Raw genomic sequence first — 20115 nt, forward strand, 5'->3', positions numbered from 1 at the left:
AGGTGTCGACAAGTTTAAAGTAAGGGCTGATTTTTCAATCATCGAATATTTGGCATTTTCACAGTTTCTGTATGAGAAATAAGTCAAAATATCAATTTTTTTCTTGAGATAAAATATAAAGATTAAGTTAAAACTTGAAAAATCAGCCTTAGGTATAAGTACGAGTATGCTTATGTGGAAATTACTATGTATAGTTGTTGCAATTCACGAAGGCGAGTGAGCTTTACATGTGTGGTGGCTCGCTACTGTTCGCTTTACAAAAGTGTGATAAATATTTAATTATTTCAGAGTCTTTACTCTGAAATAATTAAATAGATAAAAGAAAAACTTTTTTATTTATTACAAAAAGTTACCCTTGTAGATTTTTAGCGGAATTTCTGGAAATCTTTAGTGAGTAATTAAAACAAAAAAAATTTGGTATCTAATTAAAACAAATGCAATATTTATTGGATGGCGATCTTATTATTGTAATGGTAGAGCCGCTTTTCCATTACAATAATAAGATAAAAAAGTGTCGTTTGAGCCTGCTTAAAAAAAACGATTTAATCACTATACCATGCAAATTTTGAGTTCAAAATCGTAAATTTTAATACAAAAATAATTCAACACTACTTCTTACATAACACCCAACAAAAAACGTGCTAAATTTATACCAAAATTTGGGTTTCAAGTGCAACTCCCAGAATAATTATATTGACATAGCGCCCAACGGAAGTGACACTGATGTTTTTATGGATTCTAATCGATTATATATTACGATAACATCGATAACATCTTGTTATGACAATCGATTACGATCTCTCGACTCGGTTGAAGTTTACGGAAAAACTATTAAAAGTATTTTGTACATTTTTGCTTGTTTAAATTGTCCTCAAGCTATAGGGGTGGTGGCAGAGTGCGACAAAATGGCGGATATCACAGTTTGCAAACCACCCGATCGAGCTAACTGCGCATTTCACTGGAAGGTCTATTCCACTTTGATCACCTGGCTGTGATGTCCCAGGTGATCAAAGTGGACTTCCAGCGACAATTTAGTGTCCTTTGATCACCCACGGATACGATGCCTTGGGTGAAGTGGACTCCAGTTAAATTATTATTTTAGTGTCCTTTGATCACCTACAAACAAATCACACCTCCTCTGAATAGTCACATCTCCAATTGTTGTACTTACATAATTTTGTTTTGTATTTACACTTACATTTTTGTTATTTACTAAAAACTTTGATCACCCAGGGCATCGTATCCGTGGGTGATCAAAGGACACTAAATTGTCGCTGGAAGTCCACTTTGATCACCTGGGTCATCAAAGCCAGGTGATCAAAGTGGAATAGACCCGCTGGAATGCGACTCTCCCTCGCACTCACCCGCACACTTCCGGTCCATGGTTCATCATCATCATCATCTCAGCTATAGGACGTCCACTGCTGAACATAGGCTTCCCCCAATGCTTTCCATGCTGCCCGGTTGGTAGCGGCCTGCGTCCAGCGCCTTCCTGCTACCTTTATGATGTCGTCGGTCCACCTTCCCACGTCGCACGCCGTGACCATGGTTGCCACTCGAGAATTTTCTGCCCCAGCGGCTATCGTCTCTACGAGCCATGTGCCCTGCCCACTGCCACTTGATTTTGGTGACTTGTCGGTCACTTTGGTTCTCCTAAGGATCTCCTCATTTCTGATTAATTAAAATTAGTATCATTTAATATTTCGTCATCTGGACACATTTTAGTTTGTCCAGCAGTGGACATCATTTGGATGAAATGAACGAAGGAGAAGGAACAAATAGGGAAAAAACACTTTTATGTTTTCGCCAACTAAAGCCCGGTCCGGGAGCACGTAAAATTTTGTCCAATGACCCCTAGCTACCCATCCTTATCGCTCGCGCGTAATTATATTGCTGTCGCGACTGTGCGACTGGTACGACTGGTGAGTGTGCGAGCGCGATAGCAACATAATTACGCGAGAGCGATAAAGATGGGTAGCTTGGGGTCATTGGAAAAAATTCTACGTGCTCACAGACCAGACTATAGTTATGCATTAATTTCTTGGTGTGTCCAGATGACGAAATGAATTTTTATAAGACAATTTATTTCCAAGAAATGAGTTTTACCAACTGGACACACGTGTCCAGTCAACTCCAGTCTCTTGTATCGACATGGTGAATAAATTATTTTTCCAATCCAATCCGCTCCGCTATCCGCTCCGCTGCCCGCTCCGCTCATGCACCTCACCGCGACTGCCCTCCGTATAAAAGCCTTACAACTGGCACGATCCGGACAGTGTACTGTAACCACCCCTAGTGACACCCTCGAAGATTGTGTACTGGCCAGTGAGTATTTGAATTTAGAATACCATTTCAATTTGAATTTAGAACAATTTTATATAGAGCAGGATTTAAATTGAAAATTATTCGAATTTGTTTTTATTATTTTTTTATTGCAAAAATGACAGTTTTAATTTTTCATGCCAGTGTTCTATAGAAATTAAACTGTACCGTGAATAAACGGTTTTGTTAAAATTATTGAAATTGAACCAGTAAAATTTTGTAAAAGGTTGCAGTTATAAATTTTTTTAGCATTCTGAAATTTCAGTGCCTATAAAAAAGTCAATTTCAAAGATTTCAAGATCAAAAATACGCGAGTGTTTTAATTTTATTATTGTTTTTAAAATATTTAAAATACACAAATGCTATAATTTTTATGGACTTGGGAAGATCCCTGAGATACAGGGTTCTGATTTTTTGGTTATTTCAAATCAATGAAAATAATTAACTAAAATTTTCATGTAGGTATGCGTGTTTGTTTTATTGATTGTCCTAATAAATAAAATAAAATAAACTTACAAGTGAAATCAAATTTTGGATATTTCCATTCAAAGTCTATGGAGAAACAACGTTTTGTTATCTCATAAAAAGTGTATCAATTTATTGATAACTAGCTTTCCGCCCGCGGCTTCGCCCGCGTGGAATTTTGTCTGTCACAGAAAAACTTTATCGCGCGCGTCCCTGTTTCAAAAACCGGGATAAAAACTATCCTATGTTCTTTCCCGGGACTCAAACTATCTCTATGCCAAATTTCATCAAAATCGGTTGCGAGGTTTAAGCGGGAAAGCGTAACAGACAGACAGACAGACAGACAGACAGACAGACAGACAGAGTTACTTTCGCATTTATAATATTAGTTGGGATAGCTTTCCGCCCGCATTTTGTATGTCACAGAAAAACTTTATCGCGCGCGTCTCTGTTTCAAAAACCGGTATAAAAACTATCCTATGTGCTTTCCCGGGACTCAAACTATCTCTATGCCAAATTGCATCAAAATCGGTTTAGTGGTTTAGGCGTGAAAGCAAGACAGACAGACAGACAGAGTTACTTTCGCATTTATAATATTAGTATAGATTGTCAGACATTTACACATTATTAGTTAATTGTCATAAACTAACAACAATTTAAGCGCAATGACTGGAACCCAATAATGCCAGCATAAATGAATTTATCGTTAATTGATAAGTTACTTGATGACTAATCATCTGAATCATTAGTTATTGTTTTATTTGTTAATAATGTTAACAAATTACAAATTGGACCGTAAGCCAAAATTACTAACAATTACTACTCGTAGTATACAATACTATTTACAAAAGATAAACGTTACTGACTAATCTATCAACACACAGTTCAAGGAATTGCGTTGGAAGATACACAGATAGTCATTATGACGTAGACATCTGTAAAAATTTTCCAAAATTCTTACGACGTAAACATCCGTAGAAATTTTCCAAAATTCTTCAAACAACAATGTACTTTTATAAAGAGGCCTGCAGTCTTAATCTTATATTAATATTTTCTAAATAAATAAATAAAACCCCCTAAGGGGATGAAACGGTTTTCCAAAAGCTAGAAATGATGAATTGGACTTACGAGTATTCTTATTTATTTTTATTACAGTTTTTTTATACAACAAAAAAGAATAATATAAATAAATAAAAATATTGCAATAAAAAAATTGTTTTCATTAACTCTAATTAAATCTTTTAAAAATGTAATTAAGTCTGTTCAATTACTTAAATAAAGCATTTTTTTTAGGCTTAGATATAGTAAGATACTAGCTGTGCCCGCGACTTCATACGAGTAGAATCAATTCGTAAATTTTCCCATGTTTTCTCACCATTTAAACTTTCCCTGGATTACAACATTTTTTTAAAAACAAATCAGCCAAATCTGTCCTGCCATTCTCATGTTTAGCGAGAATAACGTATAGCAATAATTCATTTTTATTATATTACTTAAATGGACCGACGAACTGATAAAGGTAGCAGGAAAACGCTGGATGCAGGCCGCTACCAACCGTGCCATGTGGAAGTCATTTGGGAGGCCTTGTTCAGCAGTGGACGTCCTGTAGCTGAAATGATGATGATGATCATGACTTAAATTTTTAAATCATCTTTTATTAAATTCTACTTTCAATACGTCTATCCCTCACTTCCTATTTCTTAATTATTTTCAGTTACCGTTGTTTCTTTCCCAATTAAATAAATTAACAAGGACAAAGAAACTGTCCTCGTCGTTCCCACAAAGGCTACTACTTAGATCCGATTGATATTTATTTACGGTCGAATAAGCCCACAGTTGGGGTGAAATTTTACCCAGCTGGTGACATTAAATTTTTTTTTACATGTATTTTTTCAGATAAAAACATACAATCGAATTGAGAACCTCCTATTTTTAAGTCGGGTAAAATGAGTCTGGAAATTCAATTAATATCACAAAAAGGGGAATCACAAAAACATTCAACTCATAACGCTAGAAAAAAATAACTTAAATATTGCTCTTCCAAATAAATAGTTTATTGTAATTCAATCTCAAAAATAGATTGACTGTGACCAAGATTGAATCAAGTTTCAGCTTAATTTTATTGAAAAATAGCACCTAAAGTTTTTAGTATTTATTTTAAACTCTGTTCCAAATATGGCTTCTTTATTCCTAATCCTGAACGTATTATACTATCCCTGCTTTATTTATGTTAAGTGACCCTAATTCTGACTTGTCATCTTTCGGCTAATGTCCTCAGAAAAGGACGCTTTGGGTTTTATTTTAATACTGGTGACGCAGTTTGGTGTGCATGAAAACTGTTAAAATTATAATGTTTAGTTAAAAAAACCTCTCATTTGATTGTAACAGTTAACGGTCAATTAAAAAAAAGAAAATTAAATGAAAAAAACAAAATTGAGAGCGCCAGATCTTTCCCGAAATCCGGGCCTTTTCAAGGCGAGAGTGAATTAGCACTTACAGGGCAGATATGTACCATCCTAGACTGCATCTCACTTAACATCAGGTGCGATTGCGGTCAAATACCTGCCTTGTTCTATATAAAAATGTCACATTTATAGACACTAAAAATAAATTCAGTCATGCAATAGCTTAGGTTTCTGATGTCAACTTTGGTTACTTCAAATTTTGGGAAAAACTGGACTTACTAGATTAAGATTTTTGAATCAATCTAATGATTAAGGATTTTATCCAATACTCATTCGTTATTCAATAATTTAAATGTTACAAAAAGTATTACGTAAGTTATTAGGCGTATATTTTGAAAAAGGTATCAAACTAAGCCCTAGAGCTTTTTTGATGTAGAGCTTTTAGTCCAGTCATTTCGTCCGAAAAAAAGGCAAATAAAAGAAAATGAATTTGCGCTTCTAATTTTTTAATATGTTGTAGGGGATACCTAGAAAAGCTTAACTTGAGATTGTCGACCAAGCTTTCCTAGGAGCTTTCGCCGCCATCTTGGAAAACGCTTAAAATTTGTTTTTCGGCAATAACTCGGCTATCCGATGAGATTCGAAAATTTTTGTAGGACACTTTTTGTAGCTTTCTTTGTGCTCTACAATAACGCCCGAACCATTTTTAGCGTATCATGCATCGTTATCGAGATATCGATCGATAAAGTCAAAAATTTTGGACACAATTTTTGTTTTTTTCTTTTTTTTTCTTTGGGTCTTAATAAATATGAAAAATTCCGAAATAATTAAATAATTAATTAAAAAGTAAAAAGTAAAATTTAATTACTTTTAATTACTTTTTAATTACTTTTTTTTAAGTAACGGCAAAGCATTTGTATTAGTTGGTTCTTGTTTTGATCCCTTGTGAGAAACTTCTCCTGGCTAACTTTTGGAGTAGTTGTCTCATCGAATGTGAACTCCGGCGATTGGTTTTTTCTCGAACGTCGTACTCTTTCCGAAGTTTTCGTTCCAGCGAGTGTCATATCAGTCGGATAACCGTCGAATATGATTGCAACCTTTCCTTCGAAGTTATGTTGTACGTATCTGACGTTAATTATTTAATTATTCCGAAATAATTTGTGTCCAAAATTTTTGACTTTATCGATCGATATCTCGATAACGATGCATGATACGCTAAAAATGGTTCGGGCGTTATTGTAGAGCACAAAGAAAGCTACAAAAAGTGTCCTACAAACATTTTCGAGTCTCATCGGATAGCCGAGTTATTGCCGAAAAACAAATTTTACCCCTTTTTTCAACATGGCGGCGAAAGCTCCTAGGAAAGCTTGGTCGACAATCTCAAGTTAAGCTTTTCTAGGTATCCCCTACAACATATTAAAAAATTAGAAGCGCAAATTCATTTTCTTTTTTGAATGTACGTAATGACTGGACTATTTTACATTGCCTGATTTCAAAATTCCGTCCAGTAGCTTTTGCCTGAAATCATCCTCCAAGCTTAAAACCTTAGTAAATACACACTAACCGAAATCAATATTGATAAAAATCAACAAAAAATAATATAGCCACCTTCTCAGTCTGAAATAGCCAAAGAAACAAACAATATAGAAAGGTCTTTTTAAATCGAAACTTAGCAATGACAGATTATGTGATGTATTGAGTACGTATTGACCCCTGTGTTTGTACTGCCCACGTCCCTTGGCTTTTTAAGTGAAAATGTACGAGAAAATAGATTTTCTCTTTTTTTGAAAATAAATAGAGGCAATAAAAATTGGGTACTTTGAATGTAGGTCAAATGTCAAGGAGAAACTTTTTTGCGTAATAATTAATAATTTGTTTCCTATCTACTTTTGAACTTTATTGAGCTTTTTTTACTGGTTCGTCTCACTATAATAAGTCTTTATTATGAAAATATAAGTTTTTAATAAGCTGTGTGAAGAAGTTTTACTAACTTTATTGACTAAGGGCTGATTTTAATGATATGACTGAGTTTCTTTCGCCGCTTCTTCTCAGCATCAGCCCATATTATGTTGTCCTAAAGTGGTGGGCTATATTTGGGAAGTGTAGGGATTAGTACCCTGAAAAGGTCCTACATACTAATAAAGAGTTTGAATTTAAATTGCTTGATTGGTTAGACCCAAGTTCAAGCGGTGGACCGACGACCTCATAAGGGTAGCAGGAAGGCGCTGGATGCAGGCCGCTACCAACCGCGCGATGTGGAAGTCATTGGGGGAGGCCTATGTTCAGCAGTGGACGTCCTGTGGCTGAAATGATGATGAAATTCAAGCGGACGAAGTCGCAGTCTACAGTCAGTTTTACTATAAACTATAGCAACACTATCCACAATGTACAAGTTTCCCTTCATTTGTATGGCTTCTACGCGGGTATGTCTGGTGTACAGACGACCGCACGTTAGTTCAATATTTTTGCTGCAAAATGAACCCTATAACGACTGCTTAAGGTCATAGCTTTTAGCTTGATGGGTTGTTGTCTGTACAAGATTAAAGAATTATAGTAATACGGCTCATTCGAGGTTAATACCAATTTTAATTTTCATTTGGACGGTTTTTTAGTTAAACATGTGGGTTAAATACGTTTAATCTATCTTACTCAAAGGTGACTGATTGACTGACTGACTGACATAGTGATCTATCAACGCACAGCCCAAACCACTGGACGGATCGGGCTGAAATTTGGCATGCAGGTAGATGTTATGACGTAGCATCCGCTAAGAAAGGATTTTACGAAACTCCACCCCTAAGGGGGTAAAACGCATACGAAGTCGCGGGCGGCCATTAGTCAAACATAAAAAACTCTTCTTGATGACGATCGGTCAAAAGAGAGATTCAGGTTATGACGTCATGAGCTGATCTTCCCTGCCCTTTCGTCCCTATGTCTTAGCGTCCTCCACCTGGACATGAGCTCCCCTGGCTTACCTGGAAGTCTTTAACCTTCGGCAGGCAACACTTTTTTTGTATGCGTAAAAGGCAACAGGGGTGACCAGTCACCCCACAAATATAATTTGAAATAAAATAGCTTTGTAATGAAAAATCAAACTTATTAATGATTAGATCTATTACTTTGTTTCATTATAAAACTAAAAATGCTTTCATTTAACAGTTTATATATTTTTAATAAATTAATTTTTAACATAAAGCACAGTTAAAGCAAATGTCTTTTCGATTTTCAGGGCATGAGGGTAGTTGACATTTTATACGAGATGTCATAACTTTTTTGTTCAGTTTTCTTTGACACAGCACACACCTTGCCTGCTTCTATAACTTTGCTGAAGGTGCACCCTCAGGAGGTCCCTAGTTCATATTTAGAATGCCATGTGTAATTGCTCTATAATTCTCGCATCTCTCGCAAGAGTTACTATATTTCGTCGAGGTGTTTGACTCCAAGGTGATGAAACCAAGAAGACCAAACATGTCTGTTCTTACATAGTAGCACATTTTTTTGAATTGTGCTAGTAAAACGTCATCGTCGTAACAATTTTCGCTATTGGAAATAAAGTATTCCTCCTTCGACTGAACTGAGATTATTGTCTTCAATTTTAGATATCTTATTATCATCTGAGCAGCGTTTATCATAGGAATTGACATCAGCAAGTCCATGAAAGTATTTTTCGATTTGATCATCCGAAAACAAAGCCATTTTTACTCCAAAACCAACCATTTACTTTAGCAACACGAAAAAATAAAGTATACTTAAAAGGCAACAGGGGTGATGAGTCACCCCAGCAGTGTCAAAATATCAAAAACATGAACCTAACGCGATATGTTGACACATGCGACTGATAGCTCTCCCTCCAATTAGAGAATAGACCAAACGACAGAAAGACACAACAACTGCAACTAAGCGTATGAAGACTTTTTTGAACTAGTGGGGTGACTGGTCACCCCTGTTGCCTTCCGAAGGTTAAATAGACTTCGGACGCAGGTCGGCCGTAGTAAGGACAATCTGTTCAGGTGGGGATTCTCAGATGGTTCAAACTTGGAGGGCAAGTGTGGTTGTGTTCCCCAGTCGATAAAGCACATGACGTGCCCTGTGTGCCCAAACAACTGCACGCAGGAAGATTTAATGAATGCTACTGACAACGCCACTCTTGTAGCGGAGTTTTAGGCGACACTGTGTAGGTTTGTTGTCGACACGACAAGATGAAGAAGAAGGAAACACAAAAACTTACATGGCCAAGAAACAAAGTGGTTAAGGCACTATTTAGACAGTCTTTTCCTAGTTAAATCTTTTCCAGTTTTTAATCTTCTCGTTATTATTCTTTATAATTTTAATTAACTTAAAGGTAAAATTCTATACAAAATGTATTTGTTACGTATTTATGTACGTTTACCTACCTACTGATTACTATTTATCTGTTTTCTGAGCAGTTATTAATATGGAAATTACATTGTTACAGATAATTCATTGAAATAAAAATGGACCACTCCGAATTCAGAGTCAAAGGTAAGTTTAAACTTAAACAGTTTTTTTTTATTTTGGTTCAAGAGACCAATTCATAAACGAAAAGAGGTACTATCGCTCGTATTCACAAACATTACTATGAGGTCTCACAGTGCGCGTGGACGCACAGGGTGACACAAGAACTAATCACAGAGCTCTGTTCTACGCTGTGCGTTCGATTTGCTGCTTCACATAAGCAAGCATCGTTTGTGAATATGGGCGTATATGTATATTTTGACAGATTTAACTAAATAAATAAACTAAAAGTAACTCTATATTTTCTTTAACTGAAATAGAATGATTATGTCTTTTCGCGAAAATCGTTCCTTAATTTTGTCCTTTCGTCCAGTTTCTTTTGATTTATTACGTAAAATTTAGGTACTACTTTTATTAAAAATACCAAAGTATTTTTATTACCAGACATTTTCCACTGTAATTAACACTGCTAAACATTGCTATAAAGAAGTGAAGTTTATTATTAATCTATAGTTCTTGCAACTCACAAAGGCGAGTGAGCTTTACTTGTATAGTTGTGTGTGTACGTGTACATGCACATAAATAACGATAGTGTAATGTCTATCAAAACTTATGAAAAACGAACAGTAGCGAGCCACCACATGTAAAGCTCACTCGCCTTCGTGAATTGCAACAACTATATTCTAAAGAAGAATGATTTGTATTTTTGTATGTTTGTAAGGAATATATTAAAAAACTATAGGACCGATTTAAAAAATTCCTTCACGAATATATTTTATAGACATTTTTTTTTCAAACAATGCTGAAAAAATTAGCTCACTTAGGGTCAAATGGGCGAACTTGTATTCTTAAAATGACCTTACCTATACACCCACGAAGTTTGTGTAACCTTCCGCCAAACACCCTGTATCCCTATAGTATTTGCTACAACATTCTGTGACATTACACAGTCTCATCAAAATCATCTACTGACTTACACGTAGTTCCAACTTTTTGTAACAACTTTCATGCTGTCTGTAAATATTATACAACTAAAAGGGCATTTCTACGGGGACGACCGATCGACCTACTGGGGCGAAAAAAGTACCTTTAAAATTGAAGTACGGACTTGAAAAAAATCACACGTATTTATAGGACTCTTGACTTGATGGAGAGCATATTTAGAAGACCGCCAGGTTTTACATCTCGCCTTGAAAAAATCCGAAAGTTCAAAAACGGGCGAAATTTGGCCTAAAATGGAGTGTCCGGTTTCCAGAATTTACTCGTTTTTGCTTCATAACTTTTGAAATAATAACTTCCCCATTATGAAACCCACATTCACAGAACAAGGGATAGTTAATAAAGCTATATAAATGAGTTTCTTTATTGCAAGTCCTTGGGTTTTAATACAGTAACACATTTAAATTTTGTCCGACGTGTGTGCCTCAATTCCGTGATTTTTACTTTTGTGCTCCTATATCACTAACAACGCACAATACGAACACCCACGCCTGATTCCCATAAACTAGCAGTTGCACTCGAGTGGTCGAGCAGTATAAAAGAGGGATCAGTCGCTTTGAGGAGCATTTTTCAGAGGTTTGAAATCACTCAGAATTTTTGGTCACTGGTCATTTCTCAAACCGGTGTGCGACATTAATAATGTTCATGAAGTATTTAATGAGATTACTGCTGAATTAATTAAGTATTTAACTGATATCTGCCATTACGTTTGGTAGAAATCGTTGTAATTTATAATATTTTCGAGTAATTTGATGAAATGTGATTTTTCCTCAATTCCGTGGATCTCAATTCCGCGGAATATGGGGCATCGAATTGAGAAAACACGTACACCGAATTGATATTAAATGAAAATAGATACTTTTATTGTGCTATAAATTGTTTGTGTAACTTAAAATAATAATGAAATCAATAGAGCATAATAATAGGGTGAACTACCAATCATTGGACCGTACCAGTCATTGGACAGAAGACAATAAAACTATTTTTTTGAGGTTTCATTAAAAAAAATACACTGCTATTGCTATCTTATTAAAATAATTCTTCCAGGTTCTTCCCTCGACCTTCACCAGATCGTCGGTCTACCTAGTGGGGGCCTGCTCACTGGTCCGTGGTTTCCACTCGACAACTTTTCAGTCCCAACAGACATTATCTGTACGAGCTATGTGCCCCGCCCACTGCTACTTGATTTATGCAATTTTACGGGCTATGCCGGTCACTTTGGTTATCTTGCCGATATTCACATTTCTGATTCTTATTAGGCTCATAGTAAGCGACCAAGTTTCACATCCATACACCATCACTGGCAACACACACTGGTAGAAGACTTTTGTCTTAAGACGTTACGGTATTTCAGACGTAATAGCGAAGCTTCCCGATCGATGCTTAGCTGAGTTGAATTCAGCGATAGACTTCTTTCTCAAAGTTGGACGTAACTATCTGGACTCTTGTCCCAGGTGTACACAATTGTCAACAACTTCGAGTGTAGTCTCCAACCTTCAGAGGAGTGGGTGCAACACGGACATTTGACTTGGTTTTTGTCTTGTCCATGTTCAATTTTATACCCACTTATTGAAAGGCTCTACGGAGGCCATGACTCCGATATCATCCCCGATATCGCGACTCCTTGGTCTTCTGTATAATTTGCCGTAGCGTACCTGTGTGTGTACCATAATACTAAAGCCTTTTCGGAAACAAGCTTGTTCGGAAGACTGGAAGTCGTCGAGTCTGCGAGCGAGATGATTCGTAAGGACTCTCGAAAACAGCTTGTAAACACGCCTCATAAGTGAGATGAGTCTATATGAGTGCTATCACCACACTTCTGTGCCATGCCGGAGGCGTTTTTTCTTCGAGAATGAGGGAATTAAACTGCTTCTGTAGAGCCTTTAGTACCAGCGAAGCTCAGCTATAATGCCGTAACACCTGGTGCCTTGTTGTATTTCAGCTATTTGAGTGCCATTTTAATCGTGTACAAACTGACGTCCGATATAATATTTTCGGTATAGTGTCATGTCAATCTAGCTCTTGGGTTTTGCAATATTTATTTTATGTTTAAGGTTAAGAATAAATAAACAAATAGACCATGTGTTATGTATTTATTTGTTTTATTTAAACAAAATTAAAATAATATATAAAAATTAAGAATTTATTATAGTTCCTTATTAAAAAATTAAACATATTGATTAGGATTTTTGTTTTATTCCATTGGTATTTCAGACACATAAACCTAAAATGAACCATCTAACTAATAGACCAGCAATCAGATATCAAAACTTTTTAAGTATTTATTATATTAATTATTGAAAAACATTAGGTATTTCTTCATAATGTCATCAATTCTAAGTTTGCGAAGCGATTTTTATATTTGGAGATTCATTTCTCAATTCCGTGATTCATTTTCTCAATTCGGTGCTCTCTCAATTCGATGCTTAACATTTCTCATTAACCACTTCACAATATTTAGTGACAATGCTATTTTTACGTTCAGAATGGAGTAACATTTATTTTTTTGTATTGAAACTACTTAAAAAACTAAATATAAATTTTAGCACCGAATTGAGAAAAAATACACCGTACAGTAGAAATGCCCAAAAACAATGCTGAATATCTATTTATGTAAACTACATAATATGAACTTGAAAAAAATTATATGAAACTAGCCTCGAACCGTAACCTTCATGACGTCGTTATGCTACAATTATTGATATAATAAGTGATCTTATTAAGTTGTTATCGGCAATAATCACTGATAAAATGACATTTATTGGTACGTGCTTAGAATGTGATTGAGTTTATACAGGGTGACTTTGAAATTGTCGGCATCCATAAAATATGTATTTAAGACTACTCATGATTTACATAGTACCTAGTATTATATTATCTGTGATAGTACATTCCCCAAATATGAGACAAATCCAATGAGTTTTTTTGACATCATTTTTTACTATTATTTGTATTAGAGTGCTCTTAAAGAGCTTAAAACTATTGTACAGTCATCAGCCTATACATTTCGTTGCAAAATAACACTTAATACATCGAAATAAGATGCCACAGTATTAAGATTGATATGCTGTTTTCTGTACAAGATTTAAAATGTTGAAATTTTAATTGATTCGATTTGTCTCATATTTAGGGAATGTACCGCCGAATGACCGCCCGCGACTTCGTACGCGTGGATCCCGTTTTACCCCCTTAGGGGTGGAGTTTCGTAAAATCCTTTCTTAGCGGATGCCTACGTCATAACTCCTACCTGCATGCCAAATTTAGCCCGATCCGTCCAGTGGTTTGGGCTGTGCGTTGATAGATCCCTATATCAATCAGTCAGTCAGTCACCTTTGAGTTAATACATATTATTATTATATTTAGAAGGATGCCACCAATTTCAAACTCACCCTGTATAATGACAATTTGCTCACGGCTTTGCCCGTATAGATATTATGCTCTTATCGCGAATTTTAAATTAATACTGAAACAATACATTATAGCAAGACATAAAACACAAATGAAAAATCTAATTCAAATTCTTCATTAGTACCAAGACCCTTTTCTAGGCACTTTAGAAATCTCAAATACAGGGTGACTCGTAAACAGTGTCAAAATTTTTAGGAGCGACTCAAAATCAGTAACGCAATCGATTTACGTAAAGAAATTTTCTTTTTCATATTTTATTGTGTAAGCCATAATCAAACCATTTTTCCAGTACAGTATCTTTATTTCGATGACTCTATTATAAAAGAGTCATCGAAACGCTTAGTGCGAGCGATTGTTTTCATATTCAATTCCGATTGCAATACAAATAAAAACATAAACACATTAACCCTTCCTTGCCACGCGCAGTTACTTAACTAAATGAATACATGTTCTATTTTCACCCAAGATTTACACGTAGTAACTTTTCACTATATTACATTTAACCCTTTCAATATTGGCCAATAAAAGTGATCGCAAACCAGGCTTTGCATCCATATTGAGTCGTTCTGCAAATCCTTATGTTTGTACGTCCGTGTCAAATGAATTCAAATGTGTTTGATACGGTCTCTGTCCGTTTATACGGATTGGGTAGAGACAAATAGATATGTCAATTTGTATAAAATTGTATGCGCCGTTTCTATGCTTAGAAGCAATTTTGTTTATGTTGGGACAGTTGAATTGTAAGACATTTTACATAAAATTAATTTATTAGGGCATTTATTTTCCACTGCAGGAGCGCTATTATGTCTAATTTACCAGAGTCAAATGGTTTGTAGAGACTGAATTAACTGGTGATGATTATGACAAAAAATAATGATAATTTGACTTATATTAAGTGAAATAAGATTTGGAGTTGAAGAACCAAGCATTAGTTTTTTTATAACTTGAAATATTTATTTAGTTTTAAAAAATAATTTGATACGCAACTCGTAACACTAAATATTTATTAAAGCATTATTTAATTGACATAAAACACGGTGGGCATTATTTTTTTTTTTTTGTTTAATATGCTATTTTATTGGGCAATGTTTTATTTACATTTTCCAATCAGTAACTAAAAGCGATTTTTTTCTGATCACCTAACCATACTTTGGTTAGGTAATTTCACAAAGTGTCCTTCCTGAGAACCGAACCTTCTGGGTTCTTACTTCGAGAGTCTCACTCTTATCCACTGGTCCTACAAACTCATTAACTTTAGTGTCAAACAAATTACTTACAAACAAAAAGTGGTCGCAATGCATTTGTTCCAGTAAAAAGACAAGAGCTTTCAAAGGGTTAAGTGCGTTTGAGGAACTCTCACAAAGAATGCGTCGGGATTGAGTTAGGACAAAGTAAAGCTGGATTCACATCTGTTGAGAGTGTTAGAACAAAGTAAAGATGAATACACATCTGTTGAAGTTGTGTCGCGTCTGCTAGTTAATGGAATCTGAAAGATACTTAATTCAAGCATATAAAGTGGCTCAATTGCTTGATAATTAAAACAGCTTTATTTTATACCAAAAGCATCTTTACAAATACTGTGAAAAGCGAAAGGCTACATATATAATTGACATTTAAATATACATAGTATAATTTATTACCTATTAGGTTATGTAGAAGAGATGACTTCATAGCGATAAGACCGCCTAAATTTTGGCGTGTCTGTTTTGTGTTTTCTTTCTTTTCTTGACTTGTTTGTTGTACAAAATATTTATCTATTTATTATTTGTTACCTACCTACTTAAAATGAGTTTGAGGGTTCATTCTTCAAATTGACTCTATCGGGAAGCAAACCTAAGAATCATTTGGCTCATAAAAAGTATTTGCGCAAAAGTAAATTTGCCATTTCAGTCTTCATACCAATTTCTCCGCGATAATTTCTTCACAAATAAAAGTGGCATTGAAAATATCGAGGACACTTAAAGGCTGTGTTTCAGGATTAATTCAATTATAAAAGTAACTTGTATCTTCTTGGAAATTATTAGAAGCTATAATTAACTTTATTTTGTTTTTATTTTTCGTCAATTAACAGGAACTAGGGAAAATTAAGAGTAGGTTTGGGTTAGTAGTAACTACAGCTTGATTTTGAATCACATTCAAAGTGATGAGTAAATAAAATAGATCAGCTACTGTGTACGTTGGAGCGTACGGGTACGGATACTTACGCCCGTATTCACAAACATTACTATGAGGTCTCACAGTGCGCGTAGACGCACAGGGTGACACATGAACCATGTGTGTGTTCATGTGAATGAACTTTTCTGTCCCAAGCCATTAGACTAGGCGCAGACCACCGATTTTTAGTTGGCCGATAGTTGGGCCCGATTTTAATTTCTATGAAGAATCGGCCAAATCGAATCGGTGTAGTGCGCACCTCCATACATGCCTGTTGGGCACCGGGTGTGCCCGTTACTATACCTATATAATATATTTAATTGATTTGGAGATGTTCACTTTTTACTATATTGAAACACGTCTTTGTCTAATGGTGTTTAATGAACAACTGAAGTAAAAAAGTAAAAAAACAAAGCGTCAAAATATAAAAAACATTCCAAAAGAAAAAATACAAAAAACGCATATAAAAAAGGTCTGTCGCCAACATGGCGCCCCGCGGTGTGAAGCAACCATAAAGCAGTCAGGCGACAGTCGGCAGCAGCACCAGCTTCCTGACGGGGCGACGTAATGTGCCTCCTTTCGTGGCAACGTCAGCGCATCTGACGACTCCCCTTGATCCAGGCCACACGGCGGTCACTCTGCCTCGGGGCCAGGTTCCTCTAGGAAGAGCTCCATCACCAATTAGGACAAGGTCGCCAACTTTCAGCTGAACCTTTGGCTGCGGGGGTATGCTGCGCCTTGGTACGAGTGTTGGAAGGTACTCATCAACCCATCGCTTCCAGAAATGGTCAGCTAACCTTAACCCTTTCTTCCACTGGGTGCGTCCCCAAAGGTCTGTGTCTGAAACAGGACGCAGGACTGGTTCATTCGTGGCTGTTCCAATAAGGAAATGGAATGGTGTTAGGGCCTGATCTTCGTGCGGCGCCACGGGAACATGAGTAAGTGGACGCGAATTGACCAACGCTTCTGCTTCCAGTAAAAGCGTGTGCAGCGTCTCCTCGCGGGGTGATCGTTCTTTTAGGGTTACCGATAGCGCAGTCTTGACGGACCTCACCAGCCGTTCCCACGCTCCTCCCATCGATGGAGTTATTGGTGGTATAAACTTCCATACGATTTTATTGCTATATTTTTTACGATGTATATTATATTTAAAGTTACAAAAATATATTATTTATCAAATAAAACCTATTCTAAGGTAATTTATGATTTTTGCAATAAAGTCCTATTTTTTCATTTTTATGAAATATTCAAAAGCCAGTAGAGGGCTAAAAAATGGTCGCAATATTTTTTTATTTATTTTTCTCGTAATTGTTGCAACAAGATGCAACTTTTAAGAGGTATTCACAAACGCAAATGTGAAAAAAAAATTTTCGCTCCACCCTAATGTATATCATAATAAGTCGACTCCTTAACATGTTTACGAGTATGTCAGTAAAGATATTTAGTTTTAACTTAAAAATATTAAGACACATTTTTAAGATCATCAAGCCAGCAGATGGTTTCCTCACGATTTTCTTCCCCGCTGGCTTATTATTTATTTCGAAAAATAAAGTTAAACAGCTCGTTTATATATCGCGCCAGTATTTTGCGGGATGATTAATATCGTTGTACAGTCAGCTAGGTATTTTCTATTTTGTGCAAATAAATGTTAAGTAAGCACGTGGTCGCTTACTATGGGCCTCATAAGAAGGCTCAAGGTCACCCAAAGGGCGATGGAGCGGGCTATGCTCGGAGTTTCCCTGCGTGATCGAATCAGAAATGAGGAGATCCGCAGGAGAACCAAAGTAACCGACATAGCTCGCAGAATTGCTAAAATCAAGTGGCAGTGGGCGGGGCACATAGCTCGTAGAGACGATGGCCGTTGGGGCAGGAAAGTTCTCGAGTGGCGACCACGGGCTGGAAGACGTAGCGTGGGCAGGCCTCCTACTAGGTGGACCGACGATCTGGTAAAGGTCGCGGGAAGAGCCTGGATGCGGGCAGCGCAGGACCGTTCATTGTGGAAAACCTTGGGGGAGGCCTTTGTCCAGCAGTGGACGTCATTTGGCTGAAAAGAAGAAGAAAGAAGACTTGTTTTGCCAAAAGCGAGGATCTGATAAGTATTTTGCGCATTTCTTGGGGTATTTACGAGAATGCAGTTTGAGAGTTGAGAGAGATGTCGGCACGAGATTTGTGAAGTTTGACCTTATAAAAGAGAACAAACTTGCATATTTGTACAATGTTAACATTGTTTTCTCAGTTTTAATTATTAGGTATACGAACGGTTTATTTTTTAAAAATCTTGGGCTATTTGACAACACCATTCTACAAAATATCATAATCAGGGATAACATTAGAAATGATGCCCTGTCTAATAAAGCTTTTATTAATTATTTCTTAAGTTTGTCTATCCTAGGACTATAGCCACAAATTAATGCCCTATGATTTTAGGCCTATGGCGGTCAAGTTGTAAATTCCTTTCACGTGGAAAATTTCATGTATTCCCGGGACTACCGGGTCAAATCCTGCCAATAAAGATTTTGCAGAATCAAGATTTCTCCTCTTTTTAAATCGAATTTCTTTTAAGATGGGAAATGTTGACATCTGCCTTAATTTTATGAAACTAGCAATAACAACAATGTTAACAGCATTGTTGTGTTCCGGCAGTTAAGAGGTAAGATGGCCAGTTCCTCTGTGGTTGAGCATTCCGGGTGAAGCTCGCTTCCACCTTCGGCTTGATCATCACTTACCATCAGGTGCGATACAGGCCAAGAGCTTCCTCGTTGTGGTTAAAAAAAATACGTTAATTTGGCTCTTAGGTTAGGTATATTTAACACGAAAAGTCCATATTTAATTTGCCAGATTATATACTCAATCTTATTCGATTTTCATCACAAACCAAGTAAGAATTTAGATAGCTTTGTAATTAAGCCAATTTATACGTTTTTGCGTCTGATATCCTAGGGCTAATGATTTGATTTTTAAAATCTTTAAACTATTAGCCGAGCTGTAGAGATTCCTTTATATTAGGCGAGTTGCGATCGGCATTCCTCGAATTTTAGTCTTGAAGCTTTTTCGTTGGAATTCCGATAGGAAAGCAGACCCACGATTACAGTTGCTTGCAAAATTATGATAGAGGTAACTATAGGCAAAAATTTGGTTTAAAGGTGACAGTGTAATATATTGTTTTGTAAATATTTTTTTCCAGTGATATAATTTTATAATATTCTAATACATACGCATGTTTTTTTGTTGCACACAAAACAATGAAAGGAAAGTCTTTGTAGTATGTAGAAAGTAATTGTGTAATAGTAAGAATCTCCTAGAATAATATAATTTGGAGCTTAGATGTTTCATTCCTTTACAATTTAGCTTTAATAACTATTTAAATATTTTGTACAATTTTCAACAGGGTGAGCAACAAAGTTTTGTAAACGTACCACTATTTTAGTAGGTCACGTTTTATTACACTTTCGTTACTGTAAATTCGTTTGATTGATGTCCCTTTTCCCCGGCCCGCATTGCACCCGCCGGTAGCCGCTACCCACGCCGTGTCGCAAGCGGTACAATTTTGTACATTGGCCAACGTTGCCTCAATTCTCGCGGATTGTGTAGAGCCGAGCGATGTTCGTTAGTTTGTTCGCACCAAGCTCTGTTACTCATTATTGTTTATATTGAGTTACATTTTCATCCGGACCTTTAATTTAATTAGGTGTGTCTATAAACACTTTACATTAGCACGATTGTTCTGGAGTTATGTCAAACCTTAACTTCGAACTCCTCCTATGTTTTTCTGATTAATTTCGTTGCGGGTCCAATGACAGTTTAACTTTCCAACGGGCAAACTTGACCTTCACTGGTTGGGTATATTTATTGGCGGTCAAGCTGTAGATCTTGACTACACAGGAGT

The 20115-nt window shown here is 36.2% G+C and overlaps 1 protein-coding gene across 8 annotated transcripts in view; it reads left to right on the forward strand.

Moving 5' to 3' along the window:
- Positions 1-2231: 2231 nt before the first annotated feature.
- The window catches only part of Hdc (histidine decarboxylase), a 50139-nt gene continuing 32255 nt past the window's right edge, over positions 2232-20115 (forward strand). For 5 of the 8 annotated variants that reach the window (XR_003656949.1, XM_028322029.1, XM_028322032.1 and 2 more), the window contains exons 1-2: positions 2233-2325; positions 9649-9695. Coding sequence is in view for 7 of the 8 variants with exons in the window: in XM_028322029.1 (XP_028177830.1) it covers positions 9668-9695 (28 nt within the window). In the remaining variant the exon portion in view is untranslated. Of the gene's footprint in view, positions 2326-9648; positions 9696-20115 lie in introns of all 8 variants that reach the window. The other 3 variants (XM_028322034.1, XM_028322036.1, XM_028322030.1) reach the window with 2 other exon arrangements.

The sequence above is a fragment of the Ostrinia furnacalis genome, unplaced genomic scaffold, assembly GCF_004193835.3.
Source record: "Ostrinia furnacalis isolate ACB-3 unplaced genomic scaffold, ASM419383v2 OfSCF7590, whole genome shotgun sequence".
Classification (NCBI taxonomy): Eukaryota; Metazoa; Arthropoda; class Insecta; order Lepidoptera; family Crambidae; genus Ostrinia; species Ostrinia furnacalis.